Source organism: Phaenicophaeus curvirostris, chromosome 9 (assembly GCF_032191515.1).
Source record: "Phaenicophaeus curvirostris isolate KB17595 chromosome 9, BPBGC_Pcur_1.0, whole genome shotgun sequence".
In the NCBI taxonomy this organism is placed as follows: Eukaryota; Metazoa; Chordata; class Aves; order Cuculiformes; family Cuculidae; genus Phaenicophaeus; species Phaenicophaeus curvirostris.
In genome coordinates this window covers 29,615,772-29,639,901 of record NC_091400.1, presented here as the reverse complement: position 1 = coordinate 29,639,901, position 24,130 = coordinate 29,615,772, and the positions used below count along the sequence as shown (strand labels likewise).

Below are 24,130 nucleotides of genomic sequence, written 5' to 3'. Positions count from 1 at the left end.
GGCAGGGGAAGAAAAGTAAGACCAAGGAAAAATGGGTTTCAAGACAGCTGTATTGGCAGAGATCAGCCACTAACTCCCATAGATGAAGAAAGAGTGAATGAGCTAAATAACGGATAGATAAACATGGAGTTGAAGAGGGGAAAGATAGCAAGATACAAAAGCAAACTAGGACCCACACGTGAGAAAAACACTGTCTTTGCCCCTTCATTTCACAGGATTGGGATAGATCACTGTAGTCCAAACAGACGCATCACACTGACTTGAGATATATAAAGATGTCTGGTTTTATTAAAGGTGTCAGAAGCATATATTGTTTTTAAACAAGGAATCGATTTTAACCTTTTACTTGGGAGAATACATTAAATACCATATTAAATATGTTAGTCAAAGCACAGCAAGCAAGGATGGCTGGTGTAACACACTACCTATGTGATTCTTTTATTTGTCAGCAGACAGAGCAAATTACAGGAATCAAACACCCACGCTACTTTGTTTCTCACATTATTTTCTTTCCCTTCTCCTCCCACATTTCTAAAACACCCAGTTTTGTCACTTGAGAAAACAAACGTTTTTAGTTTAACTCCCATCCACTCTCCCCAGTGCAGAGCCCCCATATGTGATGTTTGGATCCACACCAGCACGTTCCCGCTTGTCTTAGGAAACCTCAGCCCCAGGCTTGTCCCACCTCCATTCTTACCCCTTTTCTTTCTCAGGGCAAAAGTACCACTGCCCCTCAGCACAGAACAGAGCGAGGCTGCTCTGCAGGCCCCAAGCATCATTGACCGTAATAAGGGACCATTACCCTCTTAGGGACTCCTCTCCTCACAGCCCAGCTTCCACCTCCAGCAAGAATGAGATGGTGTCTGTGCAACCCAGACCATCTGAATCTTCCCACATCAAAGGTTACACCGTTTTATTTGTTACCCATCAAAGCAAACCAGGAACTTAACCTGCCTTCTGGATAAAGAGAGCACATCATATCCACAAAAAAAGCCCCAAACCTCTTTAAAATGACAATTTCCAGCTGGATGTCATTAATTTTCATCAAAAGTTAATTTTTTACAAGCCCCAAAGTGCAATGTGCCCAAAAGCTAAGATTGCCATGAACATTATAAATATTTTTCAATTCTCAGTCTCTTTATTTCTACTTTCCAAGTTTTCCCAGAGAGCTTATAACATCTTATGAAAAAAAAAACTCAATAAGTGGTGGCATTTCTTTTAACTTAGCAGTCTCTGCCCCATATAAATCAGACACAGGTGGTGGTTTACAAGCTACGCAGCTGAACGCACAGCAAATCACCTCACTCTATGGAAATAAACCACCAGGAGACCAGAGACATCTTATCCTAAATAAAAAACACTGGTCAGTATCACAATTAAATGCTAAAGAAATTCCAATAATGGGATACAGTTAAAACTTGTCTTTACATTATCTTTGTGATGTTCGACATTATTTTTACCAGCATTTTAAAGAAAACCATAAGCAGCGGGTGGGAACACAATACTTCTTTTTCGGGAAGTCATATATTTGATTTTTTTGAATGAAACTCTCATTTGACTTCTCCCTCACAGCCTGGATAAGGACCATACAAAAGTTTTTCACCAGCTGCAGGATTTACACCTGCCTCCACACAACCAGGTGTTTTCCTTGTCAGCAGAGCTGGGTAGCCCCCAGCCTCGCCACAAATGAGGCTCTGCTGGAGGGGCCACCGGAGAGCACAAAGGGGGCACGGGGAGCAGCACCGACACCGGTTTGTCCCGTGACCCCCTTCCCTGGGCTAAATCCAAGCATTTGCCAGGGCATCGCGTTGTTGGCAGCGTGAACCAGCCGGACAAGATAAAACCAAGCCAATACATGTTTGTTTTTAGACAAAGCTCATCTTGCCCAAGTGGGAGTAAAAGAGTTTGTACACAGCCACATCACCCCTCGATTGCTGGTCCTGGACACGCGAACATCGCTCACCTCGCAAGTAGCTGGAGGAAAACTGTGTGGATGCTCTGACAGGAGGCAAAAGGCTTTTTAGAGCTTAAGTTCACACGTCAGCTCCATCCTGGGACTCGGGGAAAAGCCTGAAAGCCGGGACACCGCGATTCCCAGCTGGATGGGGTGGAATCTAGCGAATTATGGGGGTCGCATCACCCGAAATCCCAGCCCGGCTCATCATCCCCACCGGCCGCCTCGACGCGAGGGATGCTCGCTGCCCTCTCGGCTCCCACGGGAAGGCGCCCAGCCCTGTCCAGCGGTAATTCCCGAGGATGTGCGCTCCACGGGGAGAGGGAAGGAGGGAAGGAAGGAAGGAAGGAGCAGGCAAACACCGGCCGCTCCCCGAGGCGCACCCGCGGGGGATGCCGCTCTGCACCCGGCGGCGGAGGGACGGGGCTCTTCCCGCACTGAGCAGCGTCCCCCCCGTCCCACGACGGCAGCAGCGCGTCCCCGTGACCCTCTCCGCAGCATCCCTGTATCCCCCTCTCCGCAGCATCCCTGTATCCCCCTCTCCGCAGCATCCCGGTACCCCGCGCCGCAGCATCCCCCCGGCCCGCTGCCCCGCGGGTCCCTCCCTCTTCCCCTCCCTCCGCCGGGCTCCGCTCACCTCGCCGGCTCCCTCGAAGGCTCCGGGCCCCCCTCCCCGGCCGCCCAGCCGGTGTCCGGGCAGGGGCGGCGGCAGCCAGGCAGGAAATTTCCCTTCCCCGCCGCCGCCGCCGCCTCCTTCTCCTCCTCCTCCTTCTTCTCCTGCTTCCCCTCCCTGGGCGCCGCCTGGCGGACACCGCCCGCATCGCGGCGGAGGGAGCGACGCGCTCCCCCAGCTCCATCCTCCCCCAGCTCCATCCTCCGGGTGAGGAGTTACAGATTGATAACAACCATCCCCACAAACGAAGGAAAATGGGAAGGCGATCCTGCCTGTGGAGTTGGAACTTGACCATCTTTTAAGGTCCCTTCTGACCCAAACCATTCTACGATTCTAAGTTTCAAACTTGGTTTCTAATTTCTAAGTTTCACCACGGTCGCAACTACTACACCAGCCACAGTTCAGACCTACGCGTGATGAAAGTGTCTCATTTCTCCTTGTCTCCAATGCTGAGGGACACAGGGTCCAGGTGTTTGGTGTCGAGTTCCCCTTAGGCATCCTCGTTCCCCACCATCACCTGTGTAATACAGTTTGGAGGGATCTGGGACTCCTCTATAAAGACCAGACACCCTCCCGAGATCCTTCTCTTTCCTGCTCACCTGGACAATTAATGTGCTGTTGTGGTACTGGAGCTGGAGTGTTAGGAACGAGCTTGAAGCCTTTTCATAGAATCACCAGGCTGGAAATAGACCCACCGGATCATCGAGTCCAACCATTCCCATCAAACACTAAACCATGTCCCTCAGCATCTTGTCCACCCGTGCCTTAAACACCTCCAGGGAAGGTGAATCAACCACCTCCCTGGGCAGCCTCTGCCAGTGCCCAAAACCCCTTTCTGTGAAAATTTTTTTCCTAATGTTCAGCCTAAACCTCCCCTGGTGGAGCTTGAGGCCGTTCCCTCTTGTCCTGTCCCCTGTCACTTGGGAGAAGAGGCCAGCACCCTCCTCTCCACAACGTCCTTTCAGGTAGTTGTAGAGAGCAATGAGGTCTCCTCTCAGCCGCCTCTTCTCCAGGCAAGAGGAGGCTCTTCTCTCCTTTTGCACCCACCTCCCCCTCCAAGAAACCTCTGCAGCAGCTTGGGCTGCACGGGGCCGATGAATCAAGACGGTGAAACCCAAAATAGAAACGTGAGGCTGAAAAGTAGGGCAGGGAGGAGGGGATTAGTGAAGGGAAGGCGAGAATCAGGGAGTCTGAAGGCACGTCTTGCTTTCTTTTATCTCCAGTCCTAGGATACCACCTCTCCCCAAACAGGGAAAGCTCCCTGCAGAAGAAATCTCTCCTCCAGAGGGGCCTCCTGTATATGTAATTTTCAAAACCCATATCCATGTACACCACATTTATTTTAAATGTACCAAAGGATGCCAGACAATTAGGGATTGTAAGAAAAGACCATCAAAACAAAATATTAGAACATCTGTGAATATTTGCATCTTCTGCGGAAAATTTAATCGTAGCCTAATTATGTCCCTTCGGCATCATGTTGACTAGGAAACAGCAATTTAGTAGAATGTTGAGATTTTTCAGCAGACATAGCAGTGCAAATGGGCACAGTACCAGGAAGGCGTTTGATTTTAATGAATGTGTTTGTAAATCAAATAACTGCAGTCAGCAATTTTCTCACTAGTAACCATTTGCAAGGAATCATATATTAATTTAAATGACTGCTTATATCCAAGCAATAAAATAAATGGAGTTATTATACATGTTGGGTAAAATTACCATATTTTCTATTAGCACAGAAATTAAAAGTACTACTATACAGTAGTTACAAAATTAATTAGGCATAAGAAAGAAATGTGAAGCTAAAGTTGTACAATAAAGAACAAATGAAAAGGCACATTATAGTTATTAATACATTATTTGGGGGAAGAGGTTTTCTGTAGGTAAAGGAATGTCTAAAAAAACCCCAGAAAGAGAGTTAATAAAAGAAACTTAGAGTCTTTCTTGCTGCAGCACCCTCTACTCAAGTCCTACGTATAGCTCTTGCTACAACATTACAGCAATGTAGTCTTGCTAATTCACATCAGTGTTCCTTCCTAGCTCCTCTTTCTTGCAGTCACAAGGATATTCTGTGCCTGGGTTTATGATGCTGATGTCTCTCAGGATACACTAAGAAGCTGGAGCCAACAGGATTGAGTAGGTACGAGGCTGATTTTGTCTTCAGTTTCTGGCTAGAGAAAAACAACGTCGTGTGATGTTCTCTGGTACAGTGCTTTATCCAGAAAAAAACTCTGCAGAGCCTAGGAGCTGGGGATCTGATGAATAAAGTGTCTTCAAACCCATTTTCATTGCTCTCCAGAGAAGGTCTGAAGATAATTTATGCTGGTAAGAAAGCGAAGAGGATGAAAAATGAAGCTGCTGTGGGATTTGAAGCAATTTAGCTACATTGGCAGAGCTTACTTGCTTCATCAGGAAATAAATTTAAGAAATTGGTAGACTTAAAGACTGTAGCAAAAGTAAGATGGTAATGGGTATGTGTCTCTGTGTTTAGCCCAACGGATCTCCAACGGCGGCTTTTCTTTACCCACCTCACAGTCCACTGAATATCTGTCTTTTCCTCTTTTTCCATCACAAATCAAATATATTCTCAGGAATGTCAGCTCTTTGGCAGCCGTTTCACCCTTGCTTCCAATTTGCTGGAGGAGCCACAGGACCTCCGACAGCTTCTGGCAGGACCTGACACCTGCATCCCTAGTTTTGCTGTGGAACTAATATTTTTCTAGTAGAAGTGGTAGAAGCTTTGCCTTGAACAATTATAGACACTTTGTTGCTTTGTGTTACAAACAGTATCTTCTCGGCTTCAAGCTTAAATATATATGATAGAAAATAGGCAACATTTGAGCACCAAAAATTTATTTCAGGTATCCCAGCATAACAGTGAACCTGATATCAGCGAGTGAGATAAAATGATGTGTCCCGCTTTCTGTACAACGCCTGTGAACCCAAAAGACAATATGTGGTCACATAGGAGGAGCATCTATAGTCTTGTTAAAGCATGGGATACCAAGTAGAATCCTACCGTTACCCTTCACTTAGACAAAAGCTCTATAAATATCTACAAGGCTTCTGTATTTGCTGAGGAACGACTACTGGATCTTTGGTAGCAGCACAATAGATCCATCTCTTCACTGACAAACTGGACGGCACATTGTAAATATACTGAAGAAGACAGAAAATCAGAAGCAGCACAGCAAATAGCAGATACAGACACGTGACTGTAACTGCAAATGTATCTCAGCCTCAAAATACAGGAAAATATCTAATGTATGGATAATTAGGCAAAAGTGTGAGAATATGTAATATCCCAGTGGCAGCTAATTTAGTGACTTCAAAGAGGTATTTGTCTAAGATTTTTACATTTGGAATCTGAAATTATGAGCATCTAGGAATATATTTAAGTATTCAAGTCTACATATCTTTATAATTGTTACAGAAATTGCAATAAATTTAAGCCAGCTCTTCACTCCATTTCCACCTTCAGGGTTTGTTCTAAACATTACAAACCTTGACAGAGCTTCAAAGACACATTTTATTAAATTGAAATTGTTGCAAAGGCCACATTTTCTTTCTAACAAGGCCAGAGGCTTTTTCTCCCCCTGCTCTTCAATAGACTATACTTGACCGCTCAACTTGCACTGCTCAGTCATGAACAACAGAAGCTTTTTAACAGCTAAACACATTATTTTAAAGTTTTGCAAGTCATGTTTTGGGGTATGGAAAAAAAGATACCTTCAGACACGTTAGCGGTGTTAATGAAGCTCAGCTGTTTTAGTAACTGCAGTAACTGACCTGCAGGGTTAAAGAAAAATGGAAAATGTATGTATGCTTTCAACATTTTATTTTAAAATGTCTTGTTTTACCAGAACAACCTATGCCATTCTGGTCAACCCCTCTCCCCCCAGGGATTTTACAAGAGAGAAAGGATATGAATGAGAGGTCAGATATTCAGTGAGATGCTGCTGAGGTATGGGTTTCTTTCACCTGTTTTGGCATGTGTTCTGTGAGAAGTTTTAGAAAATAAACTTTCCAATAGAAGAATTAATTTCTTATCAAAACTTAATTCTGTCCAATTTCTTGATCTCAAAATCCTTAATAAAGGCAATTTCAAGGGCTGCCCCTGCAGTTGCCACATAAAGCAAGCAACATTCCCATTTGGGCAAGGAGATGCTCATGGCAAGGGGAGGAGATGCAGAGCATGGCTTTTCCTTCTCTCCCAAGACCACGCGTATTTGGCCATCACCTCTTCAGGTGTCTGAGTACAAAACACAGTGAATATATTCCAGAGTAACACAGGTTGTGCCTTAAGATATCTGAGCAGACACAGCTAGCTTGCTTAAATGGTAAAACTGAGGAATGCTCTTGCAGCAGGCAATTATTTTAATATAGGATTTTGCTCACTGCACTTGCATAGATACCAGTGCAGTAGCTTTGGGATCTTCCATTTTTTTTTCTTTAAAGGTGGAACCCACCATTCATTGTTCTGCTGACTGAAAGGGTGCTGCTCCAGAGGGACTGGTGGCAGCACGATATTCCAGCTGCCACTCCAACACCTACCAATACATTCCAGCGTCTGATCTCAGAAATCAATAACTATCTAGCAATGGAGTTCTCAGCTGAGAAGATTTAGTCATTTTCTGGGAAGAAGTCCAAACAACATCTAAAACATGTTTGGGGTGGGGTTTTTTCAATAGTGCTGTAAAAACAAGGTCAGAGCAGGAGAATAATGAAATCAGAAGATGGAATAGTACAAATCCACTGCAGAAGGTATGGCTACACAAAACATTTTGTGGTCGCATCCCACTAGGTTCCCCAAACAGTTGTTGCAATAATTTTGCAGTTCAGTTGAGCTTCAAATTTTTCATCTCCAGCTACAATAAAGTTTGTGATGTCTTATCCAATTTCCCTCATTCAGTCCAACAGGGATAAACAAATCCCAATTTCAGTCACCACACAGAACTCTGTCTGCAAAGCAACCAGAGAAAAATCAATCTTGTTCTTAACATTCTATCATTCTTTTATAATAATTTGTTTCAGTTACAATTTATCCATCTTAGAAGAGGTAGAGGCAACACTGGTAATCCATGGCTTGATCCTATAATGCTGCATGTACATCTGCCTCCTGTGGGGCTTTATTGACCCCTTGTGGGGCCAAATACAGCTCAAGGATCTTGCCATCTCAGATGCTGAGCTCCTCTGCAATTAGACATGGAAAATGGAAAAGGAAAAAAAAAAAAGGGTGTGAAATCTTTGTGCAATATACAAGGGAGTGCCATAGGGGTGGTCCAAGGATATTCACAAATATCTATGCAACTGCTAAATCATCTTGCCACACGTCAATTGTTTTTCAAATAAAAGATTTCAACTAAATATGGAATTTTGAAAACCACCAGTAACCATCACTAAACATTGTGATTGCAGCAGAAAAGAAAATAATTTGCAGTGGCTCGACCTTGAATTTTCCTGGCTGCTGTCGAGTGCAGCTGAGCACGCTTACCTGGGAGCAAGTTGAGAGCAAGCCCTCGGACCTTCCCTGCCACATCCAGGAGAGAGCATCCCTTGGGAGATGATGGTATCATCTGGAGCTGTTAGCAAAGCAACAAACCACTGTGTGATTTTTATTTTTTTTTAATACATGAAAACATGTTTGTAATGTAAAAAAAAAGTATTTATGAAATGTTGCAAATAAAAGCTTTCATTTTATATGTCTGCATATCTGGTTACTTAATGCAAACTAACTTGTACATAAGCAGAAGATAAATACTCAGGGACTCCACCTTTAAAACAAATTACTGTGATTTTTCTGTTTGACTGTTGTGCAGGGCTGAGTCTATTAGTGGGGGCAGAATCAGTAGGGTGCTGATAGGGAAACATTTTCTCTGAGTCAGAGGAAACCAATTTCTTCTTTCCCTCTCAAGTGGTGAGCTGTGTCATGTCAAACTACAATTTTCATTACAAGTTAGATGATACATTTTAGGTAGTTGTGAGAAAAAAAGACACAAGAAATTGTACTATCAGCAGGGAATAGATTAACTTCAAGGTGACAGGGAAGAAAAAGGCAAATTAAGGTCTTATTTACAGAGCAATTCCCCTGGCCTCAGGAGAGCTTCAATTATTTGAGCCACAAAAATTTGAGCTGAGTCATGGAAAACTAAATATAATTCAATAAGATTTCTACTACAGCTCTTAGTCTCTGTTATTTAGCATTTTCAAAGGCATGGATGCACAGTTCACTTGAATTTGGATCTCTCAAGTCTGCCAAAGGAGGACCACTGAGCAGCAGCTAAAAATCTGTTCCCTCAAAGTTAGTACCAAGACAAATATCAATTCTTAAACGTATATATTTTTAAACATGTTTCATAGGGGCCAAGTGGCACAGCTGACAGCAAAGGGCTATTGGCAGCCTGTCAGATTTTTACCTCAAGTTATTAAAAAATATCCTTGGACTATAAATACTTGGACTATGGGCTTTGTATGTGACTACCCTGCAAACGGAATCGTTGGATTAATTACGCTATGGTGGTGGATTGGTCCAATAAAGTTTACTCATATTGCTATGGTTAAAATTTAACTGAGGTACTGGATGGAAAATGAGAGGCAGGTCTCTCATTTCTCTTGTCTCTTGTTTCTTACTTCTCTGAAAGGGGCAGAAAGCTTCCCTTTGGGCTTCGGTGCTTAAATCATATATTGACTAACTTCTGCCATGTACATATATTAAGCACATATATGAACTATACAAATTATTTATTAATAAACATAGAATTTCAATGACACCAAAAATATCAAAAGGTCACATATAAGTTGAAAAAAATACTAAGACATTATTATATAAAAGACAAGTTGTACATCACAGAAATAAGATACACTGATTTCAAATGTGATTACTGCTTTAAATTTTTGAATCAAGAAATCAGCACTAGAGCAATTACAGTATAACAAACAAGAAATTCCTCTCAAGAACTTTAAATTATTTGCTATTCCAAATTCATAAACCTTTAATCTTTCTCTGTCTTTACAGTACAGACCAGTCAAGCTTCAGGAAGATACCTCAACAGGTTTATTTAGCAACACTGTTAAAACAGAGCACTTTCCAAAGATTAGAAAAGCTGGATGATCCAGAAGCATGACTTGAGTATAATATGCAATAATAACATTATAACAAATAGAAATAAAAGCTAATGGAATCTCTTTTACTTTATCCCAATAATAGATTATTAATTCAGGTTTCAGATTTCACGCAAACAAAATGGGTACCTTGGTGCCTGGTTTACCACAAACTGTAGAAATTTGGATTCAGTCTTATAATTAAGCAATTCATGCTCTGTTTGAATTCACATTGGTACTGTCTTTAGGTTCTTTTTAGGTTAATTTGGACAGAAGAAAAGAATATATTCTCTTGCTTTATAGTCCAGAACAGATTGTCTTTAGTATTGCTCTTCTTACATATCCACTTCTTCACTGAAATTAATCCCTGTTTAAGGTATTTGTTTCCTCCCTGTCAATAAAAATAAAAGGGGGGGAAGGAAGAGTTGTTGTATGAAAATATATGAAACTTAATAAAGAATTATGGCTCTTCCTTAGAAAATTATCTATTGACTGTAGACAGAATTTCCTTACTCTCAAAAGCCAAGATCAATCCAGTGGTTTCACAAACAGCGTAAAGAATTTAAAAAGGTGTCTAATGAGATAGTTGAGTAGCTGTTAAGAAAGCTGGGAATTTTAACAGAGAAGGAACATTTTATTATTCTTTACTATAATACCTTTAGATACAGACTAGATACAGACTTAGCAAAAATGCTTTCCACTCTGGTTATCAGCCTTTCAAAAGAAAAAGAAAGAACAGGCCAGAAAATTGTGTCAGGGAGTAAAATATTTCCCAGACCGCAGTAAGGGGAGCCAGGAACCATGGCCCTGCAGGCGTCAGGCTCCAGAAGGTGTCTCCAGAGCTGTGATCTGACAAGCTATGGGTCAGCAAGGCAATCGTAAACCACCCGCCAATGATTCCTCCCAGCCTTTGCCAAGCTGGTTTTGTTGTAACTATGGCAACACCTTTTGTCCAGATCAAAGTTCAATTATTTTACATTTTTATTACCACTGCTGTTTGCTTAAAGTTTACCAGGGAAGCTTTCTGCTATCACAGAGAGCAGATCCCTGTTAGAGAGAAGGAGGAAACAACCTCATGCTAAGCTGAACTAAAGAGAAAATTCCCTGCGCTGGTGGAAAATCTCCATCTGACAAAATGCCGTCCCGAAAAAAGACAACCATGTTTGCATCTGCTTTTTTAACCTGTGTTTGCTCTTTTGTGATGATTTGTGTTGTTCTGGCGACTCAGCACTGGATGAGTAGTGAGGTTCACTTTTCTCACACAAACTCCAGTGTTACCGTCAGCCTCACCTATGGACTTTTTACAGGTACCTGTGAACAGTTTGTGGATATGGGACTTCAGGTTTCAGAAAAGACTTTCCAAGGTGAGTGATGTTACACCTGGAGATGGATGGTGCCTTCTCGCTAATGGAGGTGCTGATGCTCATTCTTTTATTCATCTGTGACTGTAATACCTTAGATGAGAAGGAGAAGAGCTGTAAACCAATCTGGGGAGTTAAGTGGTGTAAAATAAGATCCCCCACAAAGCACAGAAATGCTACAGCATTCTTGTCACAGCAACTTCTTCTAATTGCCTGTGATCTTGGCCTATGCCTTGGAACAAGGAAAAAATTCAAAATAGGAACTTAATGTAAAAATAATGTTGATTTTCAGAAGCTTTCAGTGAGCAGTGAAAAGCAGCATTCAATTACCCTTTTATTAAAGGATTAGAAGCCTAATTCACTTTCCAGGATTTTTTTTTCCAATGTTGTTATGTTAAACTGTTTGATTTAAAACATTTTGCCACCTACAATCAAATTAGCATCATTTTTATAGAAAGTTTTATGGGGGTGCTGAAAGAGAAAGAACAAAACACATAAAACAATTATTAAGGTAGATATGGTGTTTATACATGTGTTTGGCCTACACATTAACGAAAGCATTCCTTTTATTTCCTCCTTTAAAAGCACATCACTCCATTTTTCAGCGCTATTCTTAAACTTAACAATTTGGTTAGTCTTTTCAAACCTTATCCTTGCTCCTGTCTTTTTTTATTTTTATGCTAGACTGTGAAGTATGGATTACAACATAGCTTATCATCTTTTATAAGGCCTTTCTTCCCCTACACAATGCACAATTTTTAGGTGACTCCTTGTCATCATAAATTTAAAAACAATCTCTGAGATGAATTTTGGAAACAAGGTTTTTAGAATAACATTTCAGCAACCATCCAGTAGATTCAAATTAAACTGTAGCTTATATTGATAGGAAACATTTTACTTTTTGTGCACCTGCAGCCCTTGGTATTTACCCTCAGTAGTAGAACTATTACAGAAGAAGAAAAGAATAAAAAATGGTTAAATAATTAAAAAACACAGAATAATTGAGAAAAATGAAGTGCTGTGCTTCCTCCACTCTAACCTGAATGTGTTTCTCCAATGGCCTTTTCATACTTGGGTGTGAGAAAAGAACAGATATCACGAGAGAGTAATTCAAAGATGATAGCCTGGGGACACAGAGTACTTGGCAGCAGTAGTCCAGGTTGGCTTTTATTAATTGCCATTCAGCAGCTTTTACAAAGACATTTTTTTATTTTGGAAATCACAACATTAAAAGAAATTTCCAAGCATAAAGATGAAAGGCAAACAAAGGAACATGGATTCTGCACGGTGCATGAACTGCCTGGTCAAGGTAGCCTCTTAACAGATTGCCATGAATGACCTTAATAATGAAAGAAATCAATACAGCTACTCGGGAGGCTCTGGGGATGAGCAGAATGATCTGGTAGAATTTACAAGTTGTTTAATAACTTAAGTCCTTAAAGGCTTCATTAGCTGTTTTAATGATTTGTCTTAGAAGGGAACCATCTCTCTGCAATAGTCTGTAAAATAGCTTGTTTACAGCTTTGTTTGTTTCTGAGTCAAACACATAAAAATTGTGAGCAAGGTGCAGGAAGAGGCATGATCAAGGAGTCCTGTAATATGAGGATTTATAAACTACTGGCAACCAGCAAGGCCAAAAGCACACAAGGATGTCTTTGAAATTTGTTGTAGCAGAGAGGAATCAATTAACTTTCTAACTTTTAAAATACGTGATAAATGCTTAAAAATTGTTGGAACTTCATTAACATAATCATCAATTTCCAGATGTGCTGCGGGATCTCCTGAAAAGTAGAAAACTAGGTTGAAGGCTGTTTGGTTTGTTGGTTGTTGTGGTTTTTTTGTCCTATATGAACAATTCATTATGTATCCTAAGTGACCGTAGACCTTGTAAGAGCTGCCAGATAAGCAGTGCTTAGAAAAGACCTCCAAGCTGTCAGCTAGACATCATTCACAGTTCAGTAAAAGTTGGGGAAATTCTATTCAACCATACAAAAGTTAAATATGGGGGTGGGGGTAAGGAGATACTGAAAACGAAGGAAAGACCTGGCAAAGGCAAAAAACTCTGCTTTCATTCTGGAATTAAGTTATTTTACACTGATGCTGAGGTTATCCTGCTGTGGGTTACTGTTGATCCCATTCAAGTAGCTCAGCTACTGTAGATTCCTTCAGTTTGCGTAGAGTTCTTTATTTAGAAAATGAATATCCACTGTCATGAAAACAGCATTTTATTTAAAATCTTTAGCCTTGCACCATTGCAGGCATACTTACCATAGCTGCAGTTTGACAGAATTACATCACATGAGCTGCAGATCATTGTCAGAGCTAAAGAAGATCTGTTAGGGGGTGCAATGGATGTAGCCAGACAGTTCTGGAGATAATCGGACTGGTAAATTTAAGTGAGGCTGCCAGGGGGGAAATACACAAACCTGTCTGATTTGGCTCCAGACTTATTTCTCAACCTAGACAATGCCCAGGCAGTACGGCTGCTTCAGCAGGAGTGCGTGGTACAACTGGCTGTGTGCTCACTTCCATTTAATTGAGTGATGTCTCCTGAATGCCTGTCTTTTCTGTTCTTCTAGGAGAATTGCTTATATTTGCATCTGATTTCCATAACACATCCTTACCTGCCATTTGCTTAAACAGAAATTAACTTCTATCAGAAATAATGTGTTAAAATGAGAGAGAAACTCTCCTTTTCATTTATTTCCAATAGTTTGGTTTTTTTTTGTTATGAGTGTTTATTTTCTTTTTATGAGATTTTTTACTTTTTTTTGTTGATATTTATACTGCTATGGTTTCTCCAATTCATGCACCACCTGAATACTCTACTGTAATGGTTTTGTATTAAAAGAAGCATAGAAAGGAAGGTTTTTTGCAGGTGGTGGCCTACTACAACACTCATTGGAATAGATCTCGAAAACGTTGTATTTGTTATAGGATAAGGAAGCCCCAGGCACATTATAGTTGCTTTTTCAATCTTTAAATTGAAAGGAGGAAAATAATATATTTAAAGCATCTATACTGCACCTACACTTCAAGCATATTGCATTCAGATTTCTGTCTCATTATCAGCAAGATATCAAATAACTAGAACCATTTAGGCAAAACCAACAAAACTGGTTACAATCTTGGAGGGGCTGACTATATGTGCCAAGTATATATGGCCAGTCATGTATATATTTGTGGGTATGTCTACACTAGGCAACAATTGATGTGTGTAAATTATTGTAAGCTGGAACAAAAAGGAGAGACACCAGGATCCTGAATGTTAAGATGTGTGAGTGGAGACCTTGAGCACAGGAGACAACTCACAAAAAAAAAAAAAAAAAAAAAAGAGCAGGAGTTGCTCCTTTCTTTGAAAAGAAGGGAGCAAGTAGTCTCCATCATGGTTTTTTTCTGCAAGAAAAAATGGTAAGAGACAGATCTAGTTCAGAATATAAACATTGGCTCAACTATGCTTCAACTGTCCATGAAAGAGCATGCTCAGTTATATTTGTCCTACAAATGGACCTGACCCTTCAAGGCTAACAGCTTTTACTGGACTTTTAGAAGTTGTTTCTCTTGTCAGATTTATTCCATGTGAGGAGATGCCACTATACTAAAAGGAAACAAACAGCAATTGGAGCCAAGTTTTAAATAGGGCATCTGCAGAGGTTGCCAGACATCTCAGGAGTGATGGGCAGAGGAAAATCTAGTTTTCTGCAGTGTTTTGGGCACAAAATTTCTGTCTGCCCTTGTCAAGAAGAAATATTTACAGAAGTACTCAGAAAGAAGTTTACTACCCAACCTGATACCCTGGAAGTTAGTGTGCCTGAAAGACCAGCAGCAATGCATTTAGATGAGTCCAAAGTATCTTCATCCTATCTTGGATTTGGGATTGTGTGCTGTGTCCAAACCTACTGTGCCTGCTATAGACAGATCTCTACCTATCAGCTAGATCTTCAATTATCAGCTTTTAATTACAAGAATGCCAGTAAGTGATAAGGTCATCTGAACTGGGAAGGCTAATTATCAGTACTGATCTGTTCTATTTCAGTTGCAGATAAGCTGAGTAACACCAAGGCGAAAAGCATAATCACTGCAATTATTGTGATTCTGGTTCTTGGTTTGCTGAGTTCTCTTCTGAGTTCTGGAATTACCTGCACTAACGCTGTCAGTAATCCCTACCAGACATTTTTGGGACCCATTGGAGTCTATACCTGGAATTCCTTATGTGGTGAGTAATGAGTCCCATGCTGACCACTTTTGGCTCATAATACAGATAAATACTGCATTATCATCAATTCCAAGATTAAGAAATATATATCTATAAAAGGGAATACTTGGAAAAGTATTCTGTTCAGTTTGTTTTGGTTTTTAACTCTGTCTGCTGAGATACCTGCAAACTATCTTTTAAGTACCAGTAAAATAGTATTAATATACTGATAAGGAGGAAGAATCTAGATTCATTGGCAGCAAAAGTGGTAGTGAATAAGCCCCAGCAGGAGTAGCATCATTTCATGCATGATGCACATTGAAAAACTGTAAGATGACAACTACAGAATGAGACCATAACAGAAAAGTATGCACTGGATGTGACTACAGTGCAATTTGCAACCTCATTAAAAACTCATGTCACTATTTTAGGGTATTTATAGTGTATTTGTTATTTGGTTACCTACGTACCAAATTAGACCTCAGGTCTAATCTATAGGATGTACTCTAGCTTAATTTCCAAAAAATTCGTTGAATTGAATACATCCACAACAGCATTAACAGGGGGGAGGGCAGCTGTTAGGAGGACTGAGTCATGGCAAAATTTATTTCCCTCTCCATAGAACAATTTCATGGATCAGAATAAGTTTCAACACTCCCTAAGCAGAAAAAAATGGTGGAGACACTGAGTCATATTAGAAATGTGAACTCTGTCAGACAGCTCCCTGGAGGTATAACCTCTCATTCACCCGGCTGGCTCGAGCGCGGCTGCTCCTAACACACCTTCCCACCCTCTTCATGTTGCTATGCTAATGACTCCAGCTCTCGCACTCAATTTGTCTCAAGAGGATTATGTGTTCCTCTAACACTAGGTTTGTGGTCAGAAAATTTTCTTTAAAGGCACCTGATTATAGAATGCTTCAGCATGGGCATTCTGTCCTTCAAAAGCTCTTCAGATCCAAAGCTGTTTCGCTGGTGGAGCCGGAGCTTGCTCTCCCTTGAGCCATGTACCCCCACAGCAATGTCCTGTCCTGGAGCCACACTCTGCAAGCAGCCTTTCCCTAAATAAGCCCTTGGTGGAAAGGGAATCACATCTATACATACAGTCTTAGTTACAGGGAGTATATAGAGGAATATAGTTCTTTTTCTCCAGCTGTGGCTAGCACAGCGTACAAAGATAAATGCTGAAACAGCTGTGGATGCCTTGAAACATGATAAGAAAAATGAACAGAAGCCTTGGTTAGAGAATTATTCAGCTTTTGAGACAACCATTGTCTCATCACATGAGAATGCTGTTTGTTTTCTGAGCCCAGTGCCTGTTATGCGGTGTGAATCTGCAAGCTTTGACCTGAAATGAAAGGACCACGGGCTTGCCAAAATAAATATTAGTGAGAAAGTAAATTTCCATATTGACTGAGGGACTACAGTTACTTTTTACAGCCCTCTAAGTGCTATGACCTGGAAATCTATTTTGCCGTGGGCATATTTTTATGAAAAATCATGCATCATTTGATGTGCAAGTGTATCTTGAAGGTTACCAATTCTCCTACTAGATCGCCCAAAAGTTCAGTGTCCTGCAAAAGCTTGAGCCTGTGTCAGTGGAATCATCTGTAGTGTGGTGTAACTGGAGGGAAGGTACAGAAATCTTCAGAGGCTGTAACTCTGTTAGCACTATAAAACAAAGATGTAAATATATTATTTAGCTAAAAGTCAAAGTAACTGAACTGCACTTATATTTAGAAAGCTATAGGAAATAGATGCAGATCTAAGATGATGTCTCATTTTAGCTCATCACAGAGTTGTTGAATAATTCGGATTGGAAAGATCATGAAGTTTCTAAGTCTAAGCTTTTGAGAAAAGCTGGATCAACCCTGAATGCAGACCAGGTTCCTCAGGGTTTTATCTGATAGGTAGCTATCTGTGACACTGCACACCCCATGAATTCAGGCTCATACCAAATAGGCATTCCACAAATCACCCAAGGGTGAATACGTTATATTCCTCATCACTAAATTCAATGAAATATAATTACATTAAAAGGCCTTATCTAAGAATAGTCAGTAAGAATCCATTAATTTTAGCAGAAGATATAGTTACCGATGTCAAAACACCTGTCAGATACTATTAGGTGGGACAAAAATTCTTTAAATACCCTCATGTTTTACTAATGGAAAAACATTAGTTTAATTTTTGTCATAGTCTGGGTATTCTAACCAATTTTAGTGGACTATTTACAGGTAGCTACAAAATAATACTACAGTTCCACATCCAACATTTATATTTCTATCTTCTAGGAATCTTCGTACTTATATGCATGATACTTTTTCCCGTGAATGTCGAAGGGAATGGTCTATCTATAGAACTGGCCCATGGATGTATTTCTTTACCACAGACACATATAAAATCTGCACACACTTACGGATATTCATATTGGATCATGCTGCTCATCATTTTACTGAACATTGCTTCTATCATCATCATCTATTTCTATGATCATGCAAGATATTCCAAGAAGAAAGAACAGGAAAGACCCATTGAAAATGCACCAAAAGACGTCATTCTGTTTTAAGGATGCCCACTGAAGAGGAAAACAACTATTTAATGGGGACAATCACAGTTAATCATTTCCATTAAAACTCAAGTTCTATTTATAGTTCAATTGACAAAACAGCCTGTTAGGTCTTCAAAGCATTTTGATTTTTTTCTTTATGTTAGGTAATTGTCTAATACTTATGAGCATGATGGCAGCACTATCCTGTGGGAATGGATCTCATGCAACTTACCTCATGCTCTTCCCCAGAGATGTGAAAGTACACTCCTAGAAGGGGTTCCTCCCCTCTGTACAACTACCAGCACCTTTACAAGCAGGCTGCCAGCCCCTTACCTACGCAGTACAGAGGGTCTGGTTCCCACCTTCTGCTTTCTGGACCACAGGACAGTCTCGCAGTGGCTGCCCCAGTTTTGCACAGGGTTATACCAACATCAGCACCTATGAATGCATTTCTGCTTCTCCTTTTGGGTCCAAATGGGAAAATCAGAGACATTTTTTTGTTTGTGTATGTAAACTGGGACTCAAGCGGCAGAAACGGTGCAAATACTAGGAACTCTGGAGATGATGAAAAATGGTCACTAAGGTATTGATGCTTCATTTTGTTCTGTGATTGTTACCCCTGCCCCTTCCCTGCTTAGGGATCACCTCCTGCCAGTCCCGATGGCACCGCCCTGATGCCCACACCCACACCTGCAAGCTCCTGTTCATGAACAAGAGTGTGAGCACTTGGACAAACTTGCTTGCAGCCAGTTGCCTTTGCATCAAAGCTCTTAACAGCAGCAGCAGGCACCCTGTCCATACCTCCTTTGCTCAGTGCTTTTGTCCATGGCTGGGGTGGCAGACAGGGCAGCAGCAGCAAGAGGACTACAAGACTACAAGCAGTAGCAAGAGGTCACAGACTACAGAAGACAGTATAGGAGCCCAGTATCTGCAAGCTATTAATTTGTATAAATGTTAGCAAGATCCTGGTTAAGGCTATTTATAAACCTTGATTACTGTCCACAGCAAACAGCAAAGCTGCACCTTGAGCAGGTGTGGCCACTGCTTTCCCACCAGCTACACCAGATTGTCACCTGGTCAACACAAATGCCAAACAGTGGGCTTTATTAGTGAGGATTTATAGCCATTCTATCCCCGTGCCCAGTTTAATTAGTATTTAATATGCACACAGAGACACACAACTGGAGAAATACACAGAAGTGGGAAGCTCCCTTCCTGTCCTCGCAAGGGAATGTGAGCAGACAAATGTCACCTTGGGACAGATGCCATCACACAAAATCATGCTTAGTGCACATGCTTCAAGAGAAGTTCCCCATGCAAAATGGTGATCAGCTCCTTCTGCGCCTTTGCTCCCTGCCTCTGCAGCTGGCAGAACAATTTTATTATTGCATATTTATCCTTTACACTACGATTTCCCAGTCATGCTTGACAGCTGTCCTACGATGCAAGAGGAGATGAGAGGATACAGGAGGTGACTTTTCACTATTTATGGCAAAACCCAAAGTTCCAGGATTAAAGTTCCCAATACTTTTAGCAGCTGTGCTCTTTCAAAAGAATCAGAAGAGAGGCCTTTTCCATACTGCTTAAGCATTTTAAAAAAAGTATGATGAAGGCAGAGTGGGTTAAAAAAATAAGAGGGTTTTCTAAGACTTGAGGGGCTGTATGGGTCAACAAAATAAGAGATGCTATCTGCTCTCCACTGCTGACAAGAACCATGCCTAGAACTGCTTTTCAGTGCTGTAAACATTGCAGTTAAACCGTCAGATACCGTGCACCCGCAAGCTAAGCTGGCAGAAAGCCAAACATTTGCCAGTTTTGCTTTGGCTGCAAAAATTTTCACACAGTTTCAGCATGCATCTGTCACTGTTGTACTCAGCCAGCATCCATCATGCAATACAATTACACTTATACCGGGCTCTTGCTCACAAAGAAACAAAGTCGTCATAATAGGATAATACTGGAGGAGCAGGGGTTCCTGCTTTGAAAAGTAGCGGCTTACTGTTGTTTGAGCATTTCTATTGCACTGAAATACTAACTCACACAGAAAAGCCAGGAAAAAACCCAACTCCACACATCCCCACCTTTGTGTGCCTGTTTGAACCACCTAGATCTGTTAAAAAATCAGTCTGGAAGTCTCAAGTCTCATGCTTGTCTGCTGACAGATACAGCTGTGAAGCATCGGAGACACGTGTTGTCAGAAAGTCACTGGGTAGTAAGAGATCATCTGCTTTGATGTGAGCTATGTATCAAAATCATTACAACACTAAAAAAAAATAAATTTGCATAGTAGTTAAAGTTGTAGGTGACTAACAAGTCTACCTTGATAGGCTGAATGTTTTCTTTCTAATTAAAGACAAGACTTCCTTTTTCAAGCTCAGAATTATCCTCTCTGCCCTATGCTACGTACTTTCTGCAGATGTTGATGGAGATTTAGCAGGCTGAAGAAGCAGCTTTCCACAGTACTAAGCCCTGAGAAGTGGCTGCTCGCATCTCTGGCGTGGATGAACTCGCCCAACCACATCTGGACTGCAGTGGGAAACACTGGGAGAGCAACTGCAACAATGCAAAGAGGAGAAAATGCAAAAAAATGGTGCAAACTTTTCTCCCTGTGTTTCCCTCCACAATGCTAGAACAGCCCTGGTAGCAAAGCGCTATGTGCCATGGGAATGTCTATTTTACTTGTGATTTAGCCCCAGTCAGCAACAAAGGACCACATGGCTGCTTTCTTGTTTCTTATCCTGTAGTCAGATGGGGAGGAAAATCAAAAAGAAAGGGTAAATCTCACAGTTCGGGATAAAGACAGTTTAGCAGAACAGCAAAGGAAGAGAAAAATAATAACAGTAACAACAGAGGAATATACAAAGTGAATGATACACAACACAACTGCTTATCACCCCGAAAGTCGAATATATCCCTTTGATCAGTTTGGGACATATGTCCCAGCTGTGTCCCCTTACAGCTTCTTGTGCATTTCCTGCCTTACTAGGAAGAAAATAAACTATCCCAGCTGAAATCAGCACAGTATTTTATAATGAGGCCACAAAAGGGTCAGTTATGATACGCCTGGAAAATGCCTGGATTTGGAAGTACTTGCTGCAAGTTAAATTACAAAATATGACAGCTCTGGAATTACTCATCTCCCAAGAAGAAAGCAGACTACCCAAGAGTCATCCAGGACAGGGCTGGCCCTAGCAGGCAGATAATCAGGATGAACAAAGAGCAAGTCAAACTGTCCAGGTATCTGTTTGCTCATTCGAAAGTTCACTAAGAAGTGATTGTTCATCAGTGTTACAGCCTCTTCTACCACAGGAGGTAAAAAAAAAGAAAGGATGCAACACAATCCAACCTTGCACTTAAATTTTAGGATATCAAAAAAGAATTGGTCTGGCTCTCACCTACCAGACAGTCTTTTAAATGAATAGAACTGTGTTCAGTACAGTTAATGAGGACACACTCTGTCAGTTTACCCTTAGGTAAAAAAAGGAAAAAAAAGCCTGCACTGTCAGCTTGATGCACTCTTGAAAGAAAAATAAAGCTCCCATCTTATCTAAACCAAGGGTAATTTTACAGATTCATCACTTGACAGTAGTTGAAGCTCATTGCTTTTCACCAGGAGCTGTGTCTGATCAGGTTGAGGGGAGAATCCAGGCTGAAATGAGCCGAGAGATGAATCTTCCACAGTTCCAAGCTCACTGGGGCCAGGGCAGGATGCTTGCAATGTGCTCCCTTGCCTTGCACCTCAGGTCTGAAAGCAGCTAGGAAACACAGAAAAGTGAGCTGGAGTCCTACACCAGCATGTAACTTGGGGCAGCAGCACATCCACCTCTGTTGAGAGCTGAGCCCTCTGGCCAGGCATTTCCAGCACCCTTGGCACTGCAAGTCCAGAGCTGAGCAGGATGAATTCTGCATGCTCCACACTGTTTGCAACATGCTTGGGAACCCAAGACTCACAGCAGCTTGTGCAAAGCCCTGCCAGGAGTTTGGCAGCTGGAGAGAAATAAAAGGAGGATTATCCACTAAGGCAGCCAGCACTACCCCTCTGCTCCTCCCTCCAACAGGCATAAAATGGCTCTTTTCCTTCTATTTCCCCTAAAGGAGAAATCCAGGGCAGCCCATAGCTCCTAGTACATACTGACCTATACATAACAGTGGCTCTGGCTAAATAAGCGACTTGGATGCTTCTTCTAAAGTGAACACGATGGAACTAACATAGTTAAAATAATCATATATAGCATTATTTGATAATACGTTCCCACTGCAGAAGCTCTGGTTCCTATTTATGCAAGATCTGTTTTAGCTTTATGGTTCAGTTAAAAAGTTTTATGCTGGATAAAAAGTTACAACAAATTCAAAAACTGTAGAAATGCTGAATAAAGGCAGCTTTTTCTTTGAAAACACAGACAATCCTCAATGGCTGGTAAATTATCAGCTACCTTAATGTTTAGCAGCAGCTGAAAATATTTAATAAGACACATTGCAAACCTCACAGTAGGCAAATGCAATACTTCTTGATGTAGGAATATCTACTTGGCAGCACATCAGAAGCTAGTTAAGTTCACAATTATAGAAAAAAGAGCCAGTGCAGCTTTGCTGCTACCCACAGGCAAAGAGACTCAGTCAATAAAACCAATCCCTGGCCCCTGGGAGCTATTCTGCTAAAGAGTCATCCGGCTCCTGCTATTTAAAAATCTCTGCTGGCAGGAGAACTGCCAGAATTAACAATCGATGTTCTAAATCACATGCAGTATCGCCAACACACTAATGATTTTTATTATAGGAGTACTGGAGAATTAATAATAAATATTACTCAAACCTGCCCTGTGGCAGGTTTAGACAGTGGAGAAAAGGGAGCCTGAAGGCAGAATCACCATGGGACAGCTGAGCAGTGTCCACACACCCCATGACATCAGCATTTGTCACTTTGACTGGGTGCAAAGTGCAGGACTGTAGCTTTTCCTCTGCCTTTTCTTTATGTGGGACAGCTGCTCAAACATAAAGTAGCTGAAGGAGTTATGGCATCAAAATGTACAGAAGAGCTTTAGAGTGGCATATGAGAGTTTTATTCTCATAAGACAGACCACTGCTGTACCAGGTTTCCAATAGCCACCAACTTAGCAGCTGTACTTTTTACTGCTCAAGTACCTTCTCTCTTCCTGAGCCCACCTAGCACTCCTACCTGCAATAAAGTCACATTGCATAAAGTGGTATTAACCATTTAATCGTGCACCCAGAAAAATGCAGAGGTATGATGCAAACTGGGAAAGCACGCGTCCTGCCAGTGCCTTAGAAATGTGCTGATCAACAGCTCCTCTCTTCCTTTTCACCTCTCACCTGTTAAAACCTTTGCATTAAAACTATGTCTTAGCTTTCAAAAGAAGGTGGCACTGGAAATGCTAATACTGGGAGAGCATCAGAGCAGAGGAGGCTCTGCGGCTGGTGTGTGGCATGCCCATCACAGCACGGAAGCTGCAGCGCTGCCCTACCTCATGGTACTCATGTTCCTGCCAAGGCATTTGGTAGCTCAAGCTAAAACTTGGGCTTCTTAAGTAAAGAATTTCAACAATTTCAGCATCGCTGGTGAAGCACACATTCATGCTACTCTACCACTACTAACAGGGACCCCAACAGTCAAATCTCAGATGAGCTGCTGCCTTCTCATACAGAGGGAAGTCCCACATGGAGCACAAGTCAACCTCATGCTTAAGCAGCTCTAAAATCTGCTCCCAACACTGTCCTGAGCACTTTGTGAGGCTCTACCAACAGAGATCTCTTATCCTACACTGTGAATGTGGTTTCATCAGGATGTTTTGCTGACAGCATTTCCACCAGATAAATATTTCCTACAGGCCCCTTGGAAGAGCACACAGGACATGGCATGGGGTGTGGGTTGGGCTTCTTATCATACCTCAACGGGTGTGCGGTTAGTCTAGAAGGGAGCACAGCTGCAGAAACATCCCGGAGAAATTTCTGCTTGGAAAAATTCATTGCAAGGACAGAAAGAAATCTTCGATCCTACATCTCCCCTTTCTTGATTTTTTTTTTTTGTCATCTGTGCTTTGGGGTGAACTTCCCATTCAGTTTTCTAAAGACTGGTCACAAGCTAGTAGTCACATTTCAGGGATCATCTCATCTCTCTCCTGTCTACTTATATATCTTTTAAGAGCAATCTAGATCAGAATTGCAATGGCATTCTATGAGGATCTCTTTAAAGACGTCTTTTGGAGATGATGTTGTGGTACCTCCTCATCCTGTCACTGCAGAGTGGGGACTCCGCAGGGGCGGCTTCCCAGGAGAAA

At 41.5% G+C, this 24,130-nt stretch overlaps 2 protein-coding genes across 2 annotated transcripts in view; one reads left to right on the top strand and one right to left on the bottom strand.

Moving 5' to 3' along the window:
• The window catches only part of PTPRE (protein tyrosine phosphatase receptor type E), a 107,382-nt gene extending 104,726 nt beyond the window's left edge, over positions 1–2,656 (bottom strand). Inside the window, exon 1 of the mRNA XM_069864392.1 lies at positions 2,592–2,656. The gene's annotated coding sequence lies outside the window, so the exon portion shown is untranslated. The remainder of the gene's footprint in view (positions 1–2,591) is intronic.
• An 8,084-nt stretch (positions 2,657–10,740) lies between these two features.
• CLRN3 (clarin 3) lies at positions 10,741–17,978 on the top strand. Its single transcript, XM_069863995.1, has 3 exons — positions 10,741–11,092; positions 15,126–15,305; positions 17,578–17,978. The coding sequence occupies exons 1-3, from the start codon at positions 10,864–10,866 to the stop codon at positions 17,850–17,852; spliced, it is 684 nt and encodes a 227-aa protein (XP_069720096.1). The 5' UTR covers positions 10,741–10,863; the 3' UTR covers positions 17,853–17,978.
• The last annotated feature ends 6,152 nt before the right edge of the window (positions 17,979–24,130 follow it).

Coding starts and splice junctions, on each gene's coding strand:
- CLRN3 (XM_069863995.1), top strand. CDS start 10,864: ATGCCGTCCCGAAAAAAGACAACCATGTTTGCATCTGCTTTTTTAACC. Junction 11,093..15,125: donor TTCAGAAAAGACTTTCCAAG/GTGAGTGATGTT, acceptor GTTCTATTTCAG/TTGCAGATAAGCTGAGTAAC. Junction 15,306..17,577: donor TACCTGGAATTCCTTATGTG/GTGAGTAATGAG, acceptor TCTATCTTCTAG/GAATCTTCGTACTTATATGC.